The sequence below is a fragment of the Phyllobates terribilis genome, unplaced genomic scaffold (genome assembly GCF_046119375.1).
Source record: "Phyllobates terribilis strain yellow unplaced genomic scaffold, ASM4611937v1 Scaffold_5__5_contigs__length_657084704, whole genome shotgun sequence".
NCBI classification, from domain to species: Eukaryota; Metazoa; Chordata; class Amphibia; order Anura; family Dendrobatidae; genus Phyllobates; species Phyllobates terribilis.
In genome coordinates, this window is record NW_027362765.1 from 461,042,956 (window position 1) to 461,063,114 (window position 20,159).

Genomic DNA, 20,159 nt, shown 5'->3' on the forward strand with positions numbered 1-20,159 from the left:
GGGACATCCACACCATCACTCCCAACATCACCCACATCCGCTGCCCTGAGGCCATACCTCTCCCGTTGGGGGTTATATCAACATTGCTGCACACCTATACCACCGGCCTCAGCGGTCTGCCCTGCAGCGGCGGTTTCATAACCCCATTCAATGGGTGGCGTAGTCTGACACTAATACCATCATACCAATAACTGCCACTTAGTTTGACCACCCTGGGCGCGGACCGGGTCACCGCCACACGAAGACTACTACCCCCATCGGATCCGGCTCCGGGTATCCCCCGCGCGCACGCGCGCCGCACTAAAGCACTGGCCCAGGGGTTGAGTCATCTCACTCTCAGGTAAGGAAGGAGTACTGCCCGGGACCCTAACACCTGCATCCAACACTACACTACTCCAGACCAGCAGGAGGGGCAAGATGCGTCGCTTCCCTGCTGAGCCCTGTCCCTGGCTGGAGTGGGGGGAACCATGTAGTGGATGTGAGTGGAGGAAGAAGTTCAGGGGAACATTGAAAGAAGTGATATAAAATGGGATGGAACCATCTAGAAAGGGGCAGAGAGCAGACAGTTCAGTCAGAGGAGGACAGTGAGAGGAGAAGGAGCTCTGCTCAGGAGGAGGGCCTAGCCAGAGAGGCCCAAGACTGAAGAGAGAGAAGAGCAGGAGAAAGGCTCCAGGAGTGCAGAAAGGATCCCAGGGGTACGGGCAGTGCTGGAGGGATCAGGTCGCAGAGGGGACCAGCCCCTAACTAGTGAGAATTACAATATACAACTAGGTAACCAGAGGTTGCAGCATTTCAGGTGCTGCAGCCACAAGCCACATCTATCTCACCAAGAAGGTGGCCATAGAGGACCCAGGGGACAGAGAAGACGTCGCCCGGCAAGGTCCGCGGTCACTGGATTGGGACACTAGGTGTGAGGTGCAGGGAGACGGCCAGAAGGAACACACAGAAGGGGGTCCCGTTATGTACTCCTTAGGTACTTGACGGTTGGCTGATCCCCTGCCCGGTGAACGCAGCACGACGTGAGAAGTTACGATCTGCAGTTGTAACCAGGAGCAAAGTAAGAACTGTGAGTAAATCCGGAAGACTGCACCCCACTGTCTCTGTCAATTATTACTGCTGCGCCATCACCCCCTGCACTACACTGCACCACGAGTGCTACTTCCATAACAGCAACATCTACACTGCCCTGGAGCTAAGCTCTACCTGTGGAGAGCTAAACCAACTCTGCTGCATTAACACCAGCTCCAGAGGACCTGCTCCACAGTGGCGGCTCCCAATAGCAGCATACCACAGGTGGCGTCACGAACTGTATATAAGAACTTTAATTCCCCTGTAAATAACCCCTTTTATTTGAATGCCCTGGGTCACGGACTGGGTCACCGCCACTGTGACATCTCCCCTAGCAACGGCACCGAGTACCCCACGGCCCAGGGGGCGCGTCAGTAGTGTAGGGAGAAAAAACTTACATTATGCATATCCATCTTAACAAACAGTCCTTTTGAGGACTAACTAATCCACCTGCAGAGATATTAGGCAGGCAGTGTATATAGCAGACTGAAGTGCATATAGCACAAGAGGCTCCATTCCAATTCTGCCTTCTGCTGCTGTTAGATATTTCTATACAAAGGCCCAGGTCTCAGGGGCCAGGAATACTTTTCTTTGGATCTTAATCCTCATTATTTGCTTAAAAATCAATCCAGAGAACACCGTTTTTCTGCGCCATTTGCTTGTTGGCACTGCAGAATACAACCAGGTCCTTTACATATTACAGCGCTAGAAATCCAGCAATTTAAAACTCTGTTTTCTACGTCAAACGGATCACATATACGTTGTCAGAAAATACTGCCATTTCTGGTCTCCATTAAAAATTTCTTTCAGTGTGTCAGTGAAGCAATTCACAGCAGTTTGCTGTTCAAACTACTTACCTACAGGCCAGCTATTTGAAACTCTGTTTTCTCCGTCACACGGATCACATATAAGTTCGCTCCAAACTCAGACATTTGTAGTGAGCGTGGAAGATACTGTCCTCCATTTAAAATGGGCAAGGCACGTGGCAAGGGACGGGGAACTGGACGTGATGGTAATGGTGCATGCAGAGGCCGAGTACAAGGCCGTGGGCAAACTGAAATTGTGCCACAACAAACACCCATATCTTCTCGCCTGACCTTCCTGTCCCAATTTCTAGGGGACCGCAGAACCCAGAGCAGTGTCAAAAGGTTGTTGGTTGGATAGCGGATAATGCTTCCAGTCACTTAGACACCACCACCACTCTGTCTTCCACACGGTCAAGTCTCAGTAGCCGTGAGTCTGGACCGCATATTCCTCACCCTGATCCTCCTTTCTCCCACCAGGCCGAGTACCCAGAGACAACTGATCCCACATTTGGACACTCTGAAGAGCTGTTCACTTTCCCATTTATAGATTCGGGCCTCTCGCCCTGTCCACTTGAAGCGGGGCAAGAGGAGATCGCATGTAGCGATGCCCAAATATTTGAGCAGCCACGGTCACACGAAGGCGACGGTGGGAAAGTGTCACAAGAGGTGGACGATGATGAGACACAGTTGCCAGAAAGTCAGGAGGAGGATCAGGGTGCGGAAGTGGAAGACGAGGTGGTGGATGATATAGTAACTGACCCAACTTGGCAGGAGGACATGCAGAGCGAGGACAGCAGCACACAGGGGGAAGGACGGCAGAGCACCCCAACAGGCAGGAAGAAGCAGTGTGGTGGCTGCAGACAGAAGGCAGGCAACCGTTCCCCGTAACACCAACACGAAGGAAGTTGCCAGTACAACTGTTAGGTCTTCCCGAGTCTGGTTGTTTTTTAAAGACTCTGCCGATAACCCCAAAAAGGCCATTTGCACCACCTGCCAGGCCAGCATCAGCAGGGGAGGCAAAACGACCAGCCTGACCACCACCAGCATGATCAGGCACATGGCAGCAAAGCACCCGACTTTGTGGGCCGAACCCCAGGGTCCACGAACAGTGTCTGCAGGTGGCACCATTGCTTCTTCCGCTGTTGTGCATGCAAGCCAATCCCCTGTCCATGGTGCATGCGAAGATGCCTCCTGCCCTGCACCTGTCGTTGTACACTCTCAAGTAGCAGCATTAGGAAGCACGTCCATGTCCTTGTCCCAGCGCAGCGTTCAGTTGTCCATACCCCAGTCCTTGGAACGCAAGTGCAAATATGCAGCCAATGCCTCACAGGCCACACTACTAAATTCTCACATTTCACGACTGCTTGCGCTCGAAATGTTGCCTTTTAGGCTCGTGTAGACGGAAGCATTCCACAACCTGATGGCGGTGGCCGTCCCTCGGTACTCTGTCCCCAGCCGCCACTATTTCTCCCGGTGTGCCGTCCACGCATTACACAAGCACGTGTCTCAAAACATTAGCCGTGCCCTCAACAACGCAGTTTCCGGGAAAGTCCATCTAACCACGGACACGTGGACAAGTGCTTGTGGGCAGGGACGGTACATCTCGCTGACGGCACACTGGGTTAACATAGTTGAAGCCGGGACCCAGTCGGAACTTGGGACGGAACACGTCCTCCCGACGCCAAGGATTGTGAGCCCTAGGTCAATCAGGGTTGCCCCCACGGTCTACAGCTCCTGCACCTAATCCTCCTCAGCCTCCTCCTCCTCTTCAGCCTCCATCTCCGAAATGACCACATCAGTCACAAGCTGGAAGCACTGCAGCACTGCCTCGACCAAGCGGCAACAGGCTGTACTGAAGCTAACATGCTTAGGTGACAAACCGCACAATGCTGAAGAGTTGTGGACAGCTCTGAAAGAGCAGGCAGATCTGTGGCTCACACCGCTGAACCTACAGCCAGGCATGGTCGTGTGTGACAATGGCTGGAACCTGGTGGCGGCTCTGAGGCGAGGCGAGCTCACACACGTACCATGCCTGGCCCATGTGCTTAACCTCGTGGTTAAGCGGTTTCTCAAATCCTACCCGGAGCTGCCGGATCTGCTTGTTAAAGTACGCCGCCTGTGTGCCCATTTTAGAAAGTCAGCAACAGCTTCCGCCGCCTTGCCGTGTTTCAGCAGCGTTTGCAGCTTCCGGCTCACAGACTGGTGTGTGATGTCCCCACACGTGTAGAGACACTGCAGGTGTTGAGAAGGATTTGTGAGCAGAAGAGGGCAGTTGTTGAGTACCAGCATCAACAAGGCCGTGGGTATTCAGTTCAGACTCCACACATAAGACCTCCAAGAGTGGACATGGATGTCAGACATATGTACCATCCTCCTAAACTTTGAGGACTCCACCAAGATGGTGCTCACAATCAAAGAGGATGCATTGCAGGCGGAGCACGATGAGATGGAGCTAGGAACCATATATAAAGCACACTAAGCTACAAAGAAAAAACCTGGGAGTCTGAACTGAAACGTAAATTGATGTGCATGCAAAATGTAAATGCATGTTCACATAAGGCCACTAGACAGAGAAAAACCAAAAGACAAGCAAAATACCCAAATAACTGGAAGTAAATGGATAAATTGCACAGTGCAAAAATAATGATAAATAATAAAGAGTATTTAGTTAACATAATTTTGATCAAAATAATGTAAAAGCCATCCCACCACGTCACGGTAACCCTTATGGGAGAGTCCTAACTCTAATATTAAAACCTTACCATTTGTCAAGTGACATACATATGGATAAGGGCAGAGAGACTGAACCCCTAGTAGAAACATAGACCTGAGAGGCAGAATGAACCTTTCAGCTCAGACAAAGGGTGGCCACAACCTTATATGCACTAAAGCACACTAAACTACAAAGAAAAAATCTGAATGCACATCAATTTACGTTTCAGTTCAGACTCCCAGGTTTTTTCTTTTTAGTTTAGTGTGCTTTAGTGCATATAAGGTTGTGGCCGCCCTTTGTCTGAGCTGAAAGGTTCATTCTGCCTCTCAGGTCTATGTTTCTACTAGGGGTTCAGTCTCTCTGCCCTTATCCATATGTATGTTACTTGACAAATGGTAAGGTTTTAATATTAGAGTTAGGACTGTCCCATAAGGGTTACCGTGACGTGGTGGGATGGCTTTTACATTATTTTGATAATTGGTTTTTCCCATACCCTATAACTGTATAGCAGACCCTCTCCTTTCTAATGGGAACATGTCGTACTTGTTACTGTGGCCCTGCTCTGTGCATCTTTAAATTCCTAGTGTTTTTTTTTTCTAAAATTGGTTAGCCTTTGGACTCACTGCATACCCTATAACTGTATAGCAGACTCTCTCCTTTCTAATGGGAATTTATCATTACTGTGGCCCTGCTCTATGTGTCTTTAAATTCTTAGTGGGGTTTTTCCCAAATTTTTGCAGCCCTTGCAGTCACAGCATGGGCATTACCACTATAGGAGACCCGCTCCATTATAATGGGAACATTTTTTTTTACTGAGACCCTCCTCTATGTCTCTTCAAAGGGGTATTGGGTTGTGTCCAAATTTTTGGCAGCCCTTGCAGTCACTGGATACGCAATAACAGTATAGGAGACCCACTTGTTAATAATGGGAACAACAAAGCATAACCGGCTGTTGGCTCTCTAACAATAGCGAGGGCCGACTGCTGGCCTTTTAAGAATAGTAAGGGCCGTCCGATGGCCCTATAAAAATAGGCTTTATGACTTTCAGAGTCCCTCCATCATAAATAAAACAGGATGTGTCTGATGATGTGTCACACACCACATTGCCAGATAAGGTTGTAAAATGTTAAAATGACATTTCCCGGTGAATGCATTTGTCTTAAAAAATAACGTAAAAAAAAACAAAACAATAGGATCTTTCTTTAGTATAAACAACAGCGTCACCAATTTAACCTCAATGTAATCACATTGTTCAGCTCCCGCACCTCCTCCTCCATCTCCGAAATGACCACATCAGTCACATGCTGCACTGCAGCACTGCCTTGGCCAAGCGGCAACAGGCTGTGCTGAAGATAACATGCTTAATTCTTAATTGACAAACCGCCCAGCGCTGTAGACTTGTTGAAAGCTGTAACACAGCAGCCTGATCTGAGGCTCTCACCGCTGAACATACAGACAGGCATGGTCGTGTGTGACAATGGGCGGAACCTGGTGACGGAGAAATGACACCCAGAGTAGATATGGTTTCCCTCTATGCCAGTCCTTTCACCGAGCTAAATACAACTCTCATCAAAAAAAGCTGTGGACTGGCTCCGTACCGTCTCTGGCCACATTCACCTGTCCACGTGTTTGTGGTTAGGTGGTCCTTTCCAGTAATTGCACTGGGGAGGGCATGGGTAATGTTGTGGAAGGCGGAGACGACACCGGGAGAAATAGTGGCAGCTGGGGACCGAGTATGGACACCCGGCCACAGCCGGCATGAGGTTGTGAAAAGCTTCCGCCTCCACGAGCCTAAAAGGCCATATTTCAAGTGCAAGCAGCTGCCCAGAAATCTGGCAGTTTAGTGTTGCGGCCTGTGGGTGGGTGGGTGGGTGGCTGGCTTCATACTTGCGCTTGCATTCCAAGTAACAGAAAACTAAGCAGATGGTGGCCTCTATCATCATCATGGCCTCACCTCGGCACTATGAACTCTCCTGAAGGAGAAGCCAGGGCCTGCCGGAGGAGTCTCCGGTTCTCTGGTGGGCCCGTCCAACCCTGCCGAGAAGAAGCCCTGGCTAAGAAAAGTGTGGGGGAAGGTTCCCGGACACTGTATGGCTGCTTTTTTAATGTGGATCGGACATGCTTATGCATGTTATTTCTTAAACCGCATTGCAGATCAGGCCATTGTCCAACTCTGTATTCATGAAATTAAATGCGCAACGAAAGAGGTTTGTGTGTCAAAGCACCACCGACAAGTGCGAGTTGATGTTGGACAGGCTGCCATTGCTTCTGCAACAAGCTGCATTAGAGGACTTCCTGGGAGAAATGACACCCAGGGTAGATACGGTTTCCTTCTATGCCAGTCCTTTCACCGAGCTAAATACAACTCTCATCAAAAAAAGTTGTGGACTGGCTCCGTCCCTGGCCACATTCACCTGTCCACGTGTTTGTGGTTAGGCGGTCCTTCCCAGTAAGTGCACTGGGGAGGGCACGGGTAATGTTATGGGACCCGGGCTTGTGGAAGGCGGAGACGACACCGGGAGAAACAGTGGCGGCTGGGGACCGAGTATGGACACCTGGCCTCCACCGGCATGAGGTTATGAAAAGCTTCCACCTCCACGAGCCTAAAAGGCCACATTTCAAGTGCAAGCTGTCAAAAAATTGGCAGTATAGTATTGCAGCCTGTGGGTGGGTGGCTGGCTTCATACTTGCGCTTGCATTCCAAGGAATGGGGTAGGGACAACTGAACGCTGCACTGGGACAAGGACGTAGACGGTGATTGTTGCAAGTCTGCAACGACTGTTGCATGGCGGGAGGCATCTTCGCATGCGCCAAGGATCACTTATGATGGGCACACTTTTAGGCAGTGGCCTGGGAGTCAGAGATGCTTCCAGAGGTCTTCCCCATGCTGTTCCCATGTCTTTTCAGCACTGTATGCACGTGTCTGATGATGTGTCACACACCACATGGCCAGATAAGGTTGTAAAATGTTAAAATTACATTTCCCATTGAATGAATTTGAATTTGTCTTTGTTGAAAGCAATGCAAAAGTGCAAAAACGCATCAAAAACGCTACGTGTGAACATAGCCCAAGGTGTGGAGGAGTATTTTTGTTTTTGGTTATTTATTTTGCCTTATATACAAGTCATTACCCTGGAAAGTATGTTCCTTAAAATATTTCACAGGAAAATCCATTTTGGTTTTGTTTATGTATGTTTTATTGTGAGTCCGTAAAAGTGGCTTAATACTCTGACAATGTTGTTGACAGCAGTGACCTGGGAGTCAGAAATGCTTCCAGGGGTCTTCCCCATGCTGTTCCCATGTCATTTGAGCACTGTTCCCATCGATTTGGGCAATTTTTAGGCCCTCTGCAGACCGCCGGGGGGAGCCGCCTGAGAAATGCTCGAGTTTCCCATAGACTTACATTGGGCTCGTTGCTCGGGTCGAGCACCCGAGTTTTCCAATTTGCTTGACCTGAGCAACGAGTACCCGAGCAATTTAGTGCTCGCTCATCACTAGTTCTCATACTTTTCAAATTGAGATTCTGATTTGGCTTTTATCCTAAGTCCTATTGCAAGACTCGTTAAAGGGTCGATAGTGACTTGTAGGATTGCTGCTTCCAATAGGTGGCACTATAGAGTTCTAGTCCTCTTCCTCTCTGAAGAGGCAATTTGTATATTAAAGTGAGTGGAAATTAAAACTAAGCAAAGTATATGAAGATTTGACCGGCAGTTCCTAGCAATGAGATATGTAGCGTCAGTAAGAATGATGGGGAGCGGCTCAGCCTTTTCCATCATTATCCACAGTCATGGAGACCTGAGGCAGTGCAGGAGAGCTCTGGGTTATCAGATGATAGAAAAAGGAACCATGTGAACTGTATTGTGAATGACATTGGTTGCTCTGTATATCTCCTTGTGGCCTCAGAAACTAAAGCTTGAGAAGTTTTGAGAATGTAGGGGGTGAGTTATAAGTTACTGTACAATGAGATTCCCATTTTTTGCCAAAAGAAAAAACATAACAAATGGTGATCTGATGAGCATGCATGTGTTTTGCATAAGAAGATTGGAAAAAATATCATACTGGCCTTCAAAATGTCTGATCATACTCCCCCCCCCCCCCCCCCCCCCATACATCAGCTGTCAGGGGCACACCCTATACATTTTTGGCTGGTTTACATTTAAAGGGAACCTGTCAGCAGGTTTCTGATATGTAATCTGGGGACAGCATGACGTAGTGGCTGAGACACAGATTTCACCAATGTGTCACTTATTAGGCTGTGTGCTGTTTTTTATATGCTATGAATGTTTTATCACCAGGAGATTATTACTGCCTGGACTATAGCTCCCTGGTCCCAACAAGTCTGACCATGACTCCTCCTGTGATAAGCTGCTCACTGTCAGTAGACAATGTTCATACAGAGCCTGGTGTGGGCAGCGTTAGCGTTCTGAGCTCTCCTACATACTACATCTAAAAACTCTGATTATGTCACAACTGCTGCACCCAGTAAACTAAGAGATACATCAACGGCATCAGGGTCTCTTTTCCTACATTATGCTGCTCTCAGATGGGGTAGGCTCTCTTTAATGTGTATAGGCACGTTTAACACTTTGTTCTATATTCAGTTTAAGGGCTCTTGCAGATGAGCGTATTAAATGAAATTGTGCTGTCCAAGTATAAATCAGAAAGCAAACAAACCAATATTATTCAGGAGGGCTGTTCAGAAGAGTTCTTTTCATATGGACTCAGTGCCCTTGTACAAAAAAAATCGCACATGAAGTACTTCCTTCCTACTCACCTATTCAAGTCTATGGGTGCGCAAAAAAAAAATCTGATCCCATACGGAACATCCATATTGCATCCGATTTTTTATGCATACATTGCCATTATTATGTCACACGCATGTAAAAAATGGACAAACGGATGCCAATACAGATGAAAATCATACAAGTTGTCTAGAGGAAAATCGGACAATTTTTCATATGCTCGTCTGCCCCCGGCCTTAATGAAACAATAAACCGTGATTGTTGAATTTATTGATTGCTTCTTGAGAAACAGTAACAGTGTGTAAGAATCCTTAAGGCATTGAGATTACATGCCATTGTTTTTCATACCTATCTTTTTTGATAGTATCATTCAAAGAGAGGCAGAGAATAGCACCTCCGATGACGGTAAGAGATGATCCTGCCCATCCGATAAACAGCGCCGCTCCCAGCTCGTACCTGTCATAGAAGAGTAACTCAGACATATCTTCCACATTGCACCTGCCTTTTTTAGTTATATTATTTCTTTACTTACTTTTGCTCCATGTATGTTGGATCAAAGAATTCAGATGTTATTTTGTGCGCATAAAGGGACACACCAGACATGGCACAAAGACCTACAATAGACATGAAGAGGAAAGTAAATTTCTGTCTGTTTTGCCTCGAGTCTACTAATCAGCCAAGGCAGAATAAGGCTATGTTCACTGGATACATCAGTTGCAAAACTGGAGAAATATTGTCATTGTAAATAAAATATCTAAGGTGAAACTTTTAAATCTATATGTGGTCCTATTATGATTTAAAGATAAGTATTAAGGGAGGTCTTAACAAAAAAAAGATCCTAAACAACTTGACTTAAAGGGGTTGTCTACTACTAGGACAACCCATTCTAGATCTAAATGTTTGGCCCTGATAAAATAAAAAAGCCTATACTCACCTCCCGTGATGGTGCTGTTCCAGCGGTGTCGGCACTCATGGCCCCGGAGCTCTCGTACGGTTGTTGTGATATGTGAGCCCGGTGCCCAATAGGCGCCGGTGTCACTATCTCCGCCTTCTGTCAAATTGGACATGAAGAGGAAGTCCAGGCTGCGGCTAATCTCTGACTTTCTCTTCATGTTCAATCTGTCCGAAGGCGGGGACAGTGACATCAGCGTTGACTGGGCGCCTGTCACAACAACAGCACGGGAGCCCCGGACCATGAGTGCCGACACTGCTGGAACGACGCCAGCACTGGAAGTGAGTATAAGCTTTTTTATTTTATCGGGGCCATACGTGAGGTATCACAAGGAGTTGTCCAAGAAGTAGACAACTTCTTTAAAGTCTGTATTGTAGCCCAGAGCTGCAATCATAGTTCTGCTGGTTAACAAGTTAAGCTGGTTGACAAATAAATATCCAGTAGTTTAGTCTTCATTTCAGCTCTGAAATCATCAAAATGATAAATACAGCTCTGTTCTTCTGCAATGTAAGTTACAACACCAGGAACAGAAAAAGTTAAAGCGAAGTGTCTGAACTTTTTCCCCAACAAAGAGGTCATTAGAAAATAAAGAAATAAATGTCAGTTATCATTGAAATTCTCCATCACTTCAGTGGTCTCCACTTGGACTTTAAATATTTACAGCCAGAAATGTTTATCTCTCCCAAAGTAATAGCTCAGCTTTTCATCACCTGTCACATCTATTGCATTATTTCTGTGCCATATTGCGTATAAATATGTGACTCTTCAGATTTTGGGTAACACTAGCCTGATGAAGAGGCCTGAGTAGTCTCAAAAGCTTGCAACCTGTTACCATCTTTTCAGTTAGCCATTAAAAGGTATCAACCACTGACGACTCTCAAATCTAAATATTTTTCCATCTACTGGCTAACACGGAACAAAAAAAAAAAATATATATATATATATTTTTTTATTTTTTTTTTTCCCTGTACTTGAAGTGATGACATCGCATTCATTAGTTGCCTGCTTGGTAAGGAGGCGATTGGATGGGACAGCATCACTTCAGGTCCGATTGGAGACAGCTCTGCAGAAATGGGGAGTAACTTTTTTTTATATTTTAACAATCTTTTTGCTGTGCCAAATTTAGTCTAGAAAACCAGGGTCAAACAGTCTGAGTATCCAGATCTTGTATACCATACTGGATGTGTATGTGTTTCTTTCATATCCTGTCCCATACTGCACCAAATGTGCATTCTACAGTATTAAGTCATCTTTAAATTCGGAATCTGTTTTAAGTGATATCAGGATTTGGATACAAGCACACTTACCACTCAAGATAAACAGCAAGCCAGAGAAAGTGGTGAGTTTTGCTTTTGTGTCCTCTGAGCCTCCAATCTTGGTGCACTTCATTCCAACAAGTGCAAAAATTGAGCCAAAAAATCCCAGACTAACAGCAGCTATTAGCAAACCCCGGCAAGCTTGGATGTACCCTGAAAGATTATTGGGAAACATTATACATGTGCTATGAAGCTTATTGTATGGTGGCTTATCACACAGTTTATATCAGCTTTTTACTGGTTAGTTACATTCAAGTGAACTACAGAAAATATACAAGTTAGGCTATTTTCACACATGTTGGGTTTTTCAGGGTTTTTTGCTGCAGATTTTTATGAAAATTTTCAGCTGCATTTTGCAGTACCAGCAAAGTCTATGAGAAACCAGAATTCTTTGTTCACACATCTTGTTGTTTTTTTTTGCTTCGTATTTTGTGACTTGGTTGGGTTTTTGGAAAATAGAGAATGTCACTTCTTTCAGCGTTTTTTTTACCCATAGGAAGTAATGGATGGTGAAAAAAATGCTGGAAAAACGCACCAAAATTTGCATCAGCGTTTTTGATGGCAAAATAGAATGGGGTTATTTTTTTTCACAGAACTTTATGTACATGCATAAATAGAGACAGAAGGACAGTGAAAAAAATGCTGAAAAAAACGCAGCAAAACCTGCGTTTTTGACGCAGCTGATTTCCTGCTAGAGGTGAGGTTTTGCTGCAGATTTGTGACGCTGAAAAACCCAACATGTGTGAACATAGCCTTACTCTTTACAGATCTAACGCTTTTCAAAGAGAAATATAAAATTTGCCCATTTCTTTATAAGACAACCCTCATTAAATTGGAGGTGACCTGGCACACAGTTGGAAAAAAATTTAGCTTGAGAAAACTATTGGATTACAATTGATTTTACCAATTGATGATACAACGGGATAGATTTTCCCTTATAGGCTCTGGGAAATTTAGTGTTTCATGTCGGCCATTTAAATATCCCATCATGTAATACTTGGAATTACTTGGTTTACCCGAACTACAGATACTCTTTATTAGTGGCTCTATTCTCTAGCAAATACAGGTAGGGCATATAAAAAATGGTTATGGTGAATCAATTCTTTAAATGGGATCTGTCAGCAGGATTTCGCACTACAAACTATTTATATGCACATGTAGCTCTTCCATAGACAAGTCCAGCAATACATTTACATGGCCAGTCCGTTCCTCCATTACTGAGAAATCAGCATTTGCATGGATGTGCAAATGAGGCTGTAGATCTGAAGCCTTTGCCACTCCAGCTCTATTCATAGAATCATAAAATCATAGAATGTTAGAGTTGGAGGAGACCTCCAGGGTCATTGTGTCCAACCCCCTGCTCAATGCAGGATTCACTAAACCATCTCAGACAGATGTCTGTCCAGCCTCTGTTTGGAGACTTCCATTGAAGGAGAACTCGCCACCTCTCGTGGCCGACTGTTCCACTCATTGATCACCATCACTGTCAAATCATCCTCACTATTCCTTGCCCAGCGCCGCCTCCTCTTGCTTGACTGATGGCTCCTTTGCTTAAAGTCACACAACATAGAGGCCATCAGTCAGGCAGGAAGAGGCGGCCCTGGGCGGGGTATAGAGCTGGAGTGACAGAGACTTCAGATCTACTAATAGCTCTACAGCCTCATTTGCATATCAATTCAAACTCTGATTTCTCAGTAATGGATAATGGTCTGGCTATGTAAAGTTATTGCTGGACTTGTCTTTGAAAAAGCTACATGTGCAAGCAAATTGATGGGGGAAGAAATCTGCTTACAGATTCCTTTCAATTAAAGTTTTTAGCTTCCATACAACATTACTGTTCTAGGTTATATTTGACTTATTAAAAAAGTTATTTAAAAAAACTGTTTTCCAACTTAAAGGGAACCTGTTACCGTGAAAATGCAGTCCAATCTGCAAGCATCATGTTATAGAGCAGGAGAAGCTGAGCAGATTGATATATAGTTTTATGTGAAGAGACTCAGTATAAACTTTGTTTTAATCATTTAAACCTCTGCTCTTTATGGGACTTTCGTTCCAGTGGGCGGTCCTATCAGTGACAGCTATGACTGTGTGGCGCCCCTGAGGGTTCAGTCGCCACAGAGGTACTGCATCTCATCCAGAGGTGTGGTATTCCACTCTCAGGTAAGGATAGAGTGCTGCCCGGGACCCTAACACCTGCATCCAACACATCCACTTCAGTAGGGCAGGGCCAGATTGCTCCTAAGGGAGAGCACAGTCCCTGGTCCCTGGCTGGAGTGGAGGGGAACCAAGTGAGGGGGAAACATGTAGTGGGTGTGGGTGGAGGAAGAAGTTCAGGGGAGCACTTGGGAAGGAGCTGTATAAAAAGGGTAACCATCTTGGAAAGTGTGTCTAGTCAGAGGGTTCAGTCTGAGAGGAGGAGTGGAGGGAGCAGGGGCTCTGCACGAGCTCTGCTCCAGAGTGGGCCTAGCAGAGAAGCCCAAGACTGAGGAAAGGAGGGGAGCAGGAAGGAAGGCTCCAGGAGGAACGAGGGGATCCTAGGGGTACGGGCAGTGCTGGAGGCCACCCGTACGCCCGAATCTACCTGGTGTGGAAGGATCAAGCCGCAGAGGGGACCGGCCACTAAACTAGTGGAGAACTACAAGGCTCAGCTAGAAACCGGAGGCTTCTGTACTTTTAAGGTGCAGTTGCCGCAGCCACAATTACATCACCGAGAAAGTGGCCACAGAGGGTCCAGGGGACTGCAGGTCGCCCCACATGACCCGAGGCTACCGGATTGGGACACTGATTGTGAGGTGCAGGGCAGGAGGGTGAGAGCCAGTGCAGGAAGACGACTGAGAAAGGCACACAGAAAGGGGTCCTGTCAGGCACTCTTGAATTACCTGAAGGATTGCTGAACCCCTGCCTGGTGAACGCAGCGCGACGTGGGAGGCTGTAACCTGTACAGTGCAACCTGAAGAACTTAACTGTGAGTAAACTCTGAAGACTGCACCCCACTGTCTCTGTGAATTACTGCTGCGCCAGCACCCCCTGCACTACACTACCCAGTATCATATACAACATCTATAACAACTCAGCACAGCCCTGGAGCTAAGCTCTACCTGTGGAGAGTTAAACCAACTCTGCTGCATTAACACCAGCTCCAGAAGACCTGCTCCTCAGCGGCGGCTCCATATTGCATACCACAGGTGGCGTCACAAACTTTATATATAAAAACTATAAATCCCCTGTAAATATATCCCCTTTTGATTGACCGCCCTGGGTCACGGACCGGGTCACCGCCACTGTGACATCTCCCCTAGCGACGACCGGCCCGGCACCGAGTACCCCACGGCCCAGGGGGCGCGTCAACTGAATGCACTCTTATACAAAGAAGGCTGTCAGTCACTGATAGATCCGCCCACTGGACTGAAAATCTCATAAGAAGCAGAGGTTTAAATGATTAAATACAAGTTATACTAAATCTTTTCTCATCAAACTATATATCAATTTACTCAGCTCCTCCTGCTATATAACATGGTACCTGCAGCTAAGATTGCATATTCATGGTGACAAGTTCCCTTTAAATTTGATGGTACAACACTTTTCAACTATAATAAAAGTTTATGGGAAAATTTTCATGCATCTACATTTCATTATTATTACTTAAGTACTAATGAAACCCAAGTCTAAATAACTGATGTAGGTATAAACCAAGGCAAGTTACACATTTTTTACTTAGATGGAATTTAAACTTCCAGGTTATATAAGGAAGAACATTAAAGACATATTTTATTTCATTCTTTTTTCTTTTTAGCCCTATAGAGATTATGGTTCCAGAAGTCATGTAGAGGTTCAAACAGTAGTCAGATAAAACAAACAGGAATGTATTTAGCAGTTAGTCATTAACAAACTCTTATAATGGCTCATTAACTTTTGCGTCTCTAGAACACGACCATTACTTACAGAGATTGCATTTTGCAGAGGATTTGCATGATCCCTTCAATTAACCATTCCAAATAATACCTAATGTTTAATCATGTGGTTGCTTGATCCTAAAAATTCTGTATAGATGAATTACTATTTATTTGCTTTATCCCATGTCAAATTGTTATAATAAAAAATTTGTTCCAAGCTCAACCAGATCTGATGATCAGTCCATTCATTAAGATTCACAGATGAAGAACACCGATACTCTAGTCTTCCCATGACACATAAAACTGACCATTGGTATCACAGCTTGAATAGCAGGGGTTTTGCAGCCTATGGATGGGCAAATGGTTCATCAACTGCTGATATTGGGACATCCGCCATAACAAGCATAACATTCATATTTAAAGGGGTTGTTCAGGTTTGGCAAGAAAGTCTGCAGTCAGGCGTGACATCAGATATATGAATCCTCGCAGCACGCACTGTCAGGATTTTCCAATGCCAGCGGAAGGTCATGTGACTGCAAGTATGTGATTTTCATACTTCAAACCACATTCCGACTAGATGTACGCGGCATCGCTCAATTCACTTGTATTGAACAAGGCCGTACAAGTCTAGTCAGAATGTGGCCTGAATTATGCAAGTTGCATACTTGCGGTCACATGACCACTCGCTCTCTGCGCTGGCATGCTGTAAGGGACCTTATGCACGCTGTAAGGAGTCATGCTATGTGCGCTGTAAAGATTCATGAGTCTGCAGTCACATAGAATGAGTGGAGACATTTGTGCCAAGCCTGGAAAACCCCCTTAATAATAGCAATAGAAAATCGTTAAGGTCACTGAGACATCTAAATGAAGGAAAAGCAAAATTTGGCCTTTGGTCTACACTATGTCCCTATTTACATATTTTATTATAAATCTACACTTATCATTATACGAACAAACCACAGCTGATACATAAATGTTATCAACCGGCCTCAATGAAGAGGGAGTGTCAGACAGGGCTGGGGCCCGGTTACAGCCGCCACTCTGTATTCTCAGAGCGATGAGTTAACCAGCATCGGCGCCGTCCCCATCACTGAAACCGAATGATGCCGGGGGAATAAAGTTCATTTTCTCTCCGCAGCATTCAGCTACATGCAGGCGCCAGGCAGGTTAGTAACGCTATTAATCTGAAGATTAACCCCATATCTGCAGATTAATAGCATTTTTTTCTGGTGACACGTTCCCTTTGAGGCCACGGTCACACTATCAGTATTTGGTCAGTATTTAACACCATTTTTTGTAAGCCAAAACCAGGAGTGGGTGATAAATGCAGAAGTGGTGACGTGTTTCTATTATACTTTTCCTCTGATTGTTCCACTTCTGATTTTGGCTTACAAATACAGAGGTAAAATACTGACCAAATACTGAACGTGTGAATGTGGCCTAATGCTACAACTAGGGTGTTACTTCTGGCACTCTCATTTTTGTGATTTTGTAAAAAGAGGTTTTCCACTAATATTGACGTGATTAAATATACTATCCCTGAATGATATTACTGAATTTGTCCTAAGTTTTCTTTTTCTACATTTTCACACAGTTTCCCATTCATATCTTTAAGCTTTGTGGTGCACCTCTAAGTGAGTCCTGACCTCCAATTTCCTAGGGCATACTCATCTGATGGGATGTCAGCCGAACAGTCAGGATGAAAGCTGTCCACCAGGACAAGATCACATCTCAGAGAATTAGCAAAGACAACGTTAATGCGATTGCCCATGCACGATCACTGGAGAGGCCACTGGTTAGACTCAACCATAGAAATTAAGTAGATACAGAGATCTGCTTATGCAGTACAGGATAAATATTAACAAGCAAACTTGTGAATAATAAAAAAACAAGCACATTACAGACAGTGGCGGCATTGTCGGGTGTTGGGGACACCTTAGCCACCTTATATTCTTTTGGGTGTGTTGAGTGGTCATCATACTCTGTGTGGTGGGTATAGTAGGGGAATCCACTGTGGCGGTATCAAATTGTCTGTGCTGGGGGACATTATACTCCATGGGTGCCATGAAAAGGGTTGAGTAGTGGGCAAGAACTAAGAACTAAAGAGCTTCAGTAGGTGTACAATCATTGTGTTTCTTCTATGACTGTGCCTATGCACCATCACCTCGTCTACTCCACCAAATATATATTTTTTGGGAGATTTGGAGGCTGCAGAGAGAGTGTAGATGGTTTGCTCCATTAGGACTTTTTCTACAGGGTCCCATGATTTCTATGTACTCTGCCAAATATTTTTTTTGGTGGGATTGTGGGGGGCAGGAGAGGGGGTAGAGGTAGTAGGCCCAATTAAGACTTTTTCTACAGGGCTCCATGATTTCTATGTATGCCCCTGATTACAGATAGCATAGTTTGGTAACAGACTATTTCTTAAAAACTAAATCGACTTAACTCTTTAGCATTAAATTAACCCCTATAAATTCTGGTGCGCGGTATAAACAGTATGAAATAAAAAAGGTTCATAAGTTTACTCAATAAAATCAATAATAAAGTGTGTGGACATTGACAGAAGGAGGTCCATGTACAAGAACAGCACGTTGGCACATTGCTCATCTTAGCTGTCTAGTAAATTCTTAATCACATGTAACCCATGTGAAAATCATATCAAAGAAATCTTTCTAAGTAGCAGAAGTTGTAAATTCAGCATGTTCCCACACGTTCCCGTTAGTCCTGTATTATGTAACTGGCAGAAACATCACCTTGTAAGATAGGAGCCCTGTTACAGATTTTGCATTGGGGTTCAAAGCAAACACAGGGCAAAGACATGGGAGGAATCAGACTATAATTATACTCCTGTTCTTTGCAAATGATATTTAGACTTCAAACATTTTTCTGAAGCCAGTTCTTTGTCTACTAGGACAAGAATGGGCCGAATGGTTGAACGTGACCTTATAAGAATCTAATGTAAAGTGGTTTCATCTTCTATATCCTACTGAATAGTCTAAATTTGATTTACACTTCAGGAGTTATGAATTCTCTTGAAGAAGAGTTTTATTGAGTGCACTCAGCCACTTTTACAAATTACTACGCAACCAATAAGTAAAATGTAGCCTGTGAAATTAGTTCAAATCCTAAAAAGATGTCAATATGACCACAGATTTAAACTATCTATGCTGTTCATAAATGGGGCAGGTTATAAATTAAACATTGTCACTTAGAAAGATCCGTAAGGTCAGTTTCCAGCAACAGAAAAAACAAGGAAAAGTTCAAACAAAACTTTTAGGGAAAAATATAATAAGAAAATTTGAGAGTGCACATGATTAAAAATTAAAATCCATCAGCTTATGTGTTTTGGGTTAATGAACCCTTACTCATTTCTTACAGCTCAAAGCTTATTCGCTACCACTATTAAAGAGAGGGAACCTGTCATGTCTGTTAACCTGCAAATATAGGGATAATCTGCAGGTTAATAGCGTTTTAAAGCTTACCATCCCTGCACTGATAGACCTGCTACGGGGAGGAAATGAACTTTTTTCCTCCTGACAGCCTCCAGCTTTCAGTCACAGAGGCGCAGCCGGCGCAGTTACAGACACCGCACAGTACATGAGTGCAAAGATGGCTGTCAGTCAATGTGCCAGGTTGTGCTTAGAGGCCCCCTCACTGTATACTGATACCGGTACACCTCTATAATTGAAAGCTGAGAGGAGTAAAGATAATTTCCTCCTGGTAGCTGTACTGTCAGTGGAGTGGCTGGGCAGCTCTAGAACACTATTAACCTGCAGATTAATACTATATCTGCAGGTTAATAGTGTTTGGGGTCATGGCAGGTTCTCTTGAAGGTCAATGATGGCCCCATTTTCAGCTAATCCCGCTCCATTGAAATTAATTAAGGTTAGAGACAAGATACTCTTCCTATATTTGCTAAAGTACACAGTCAAATTAGTGTTTCATAATGTTAGACAGAGTCATTACAACACTACTAGAAAACTATGGGACCATCCTGTTCCTCTGTAATCATTCAATATGGATTTCTTTACCAAATAATAAAGACAAAAATTACATAGAGGCACTGTATAACAGCACACATCTCCATGGTCATAGAGACAGGGCAGACCCACCACTCAAACTACCCCTGGTACCCAGAATGAAAGATCTGTAGAGCACTCCGACACCTTTCCCAATACTTCCAAATTTCTTTTGCTGCAAATAGGACACAATATACAGCAAAAGACCATTAAAATTAATAGCCAATACTAATGACGTTAATGAGCAAATCTACTAACACCACAAGCATTAAATCATTCAGCAAAACCATGAGACAAAGGATCATAACTAAACAGCCCCAATAACATGTACGTCTATCAAACTATAGCTTTTAAACTTTTGACAGCTTTTTCCTTACCTTCTAAGGCCAACATAGAAGGAAAGTCCTTGCAGTTGGACACCCCAGTTGAATCAGTAACACATGTCTTCCAAAGGTTTGACCAGAAGGTTGCAGTGGTGATTACCGTGCCATCAATACTAGACACCTTCCAGTAATCGGTGGGTAGCGTGGAACTAACCAAAACCCAGCCAGACACGGCCAGTACAAAGGCAATAATCTCAGAAGCCATGTGAGGCATCTTCAGACTAGAGAAAAGCTTTCAATAATAGAGAATGATGTGACCAATGAAAG

General features: G+C 44.6%; 1 protein-coding gene across 1 annotated transcript in view; it reads right to left on the reverse strand.

Annotated features, from left to right (window-relative positions):
- LOC141271265 (claudin-10-like) overlaps nt 1-20,106 on the reverse strand; it is a 28,520-nt gene extending 8,414 nt beyond the window's left edge. Inside the window, exons 1-4 of the mRNA XM_073681385.1 lie at nt 19,887-20,106; nt 11,589-11,750; nt 9,862-9,943; nt 9,678-9,785 (exon numbers count right to left, since the gene is read on the reverse strand). Of these exons, the coding sequence (XP_073537486.1) occupies nt 9,678-9,785; nt 9,862-9,943; nt 11,589-11,750; nt 19,887-20,106 (572 nt within the window). The remainder of the gene's footprint in view (nt 1-9,677; nt 9,786-9,861; nt 9,944-11,588; nt 11,751-19,886) is intronic.
- Nucleotides 20,107-20,159: the final 53 nt, after the last annotated feature.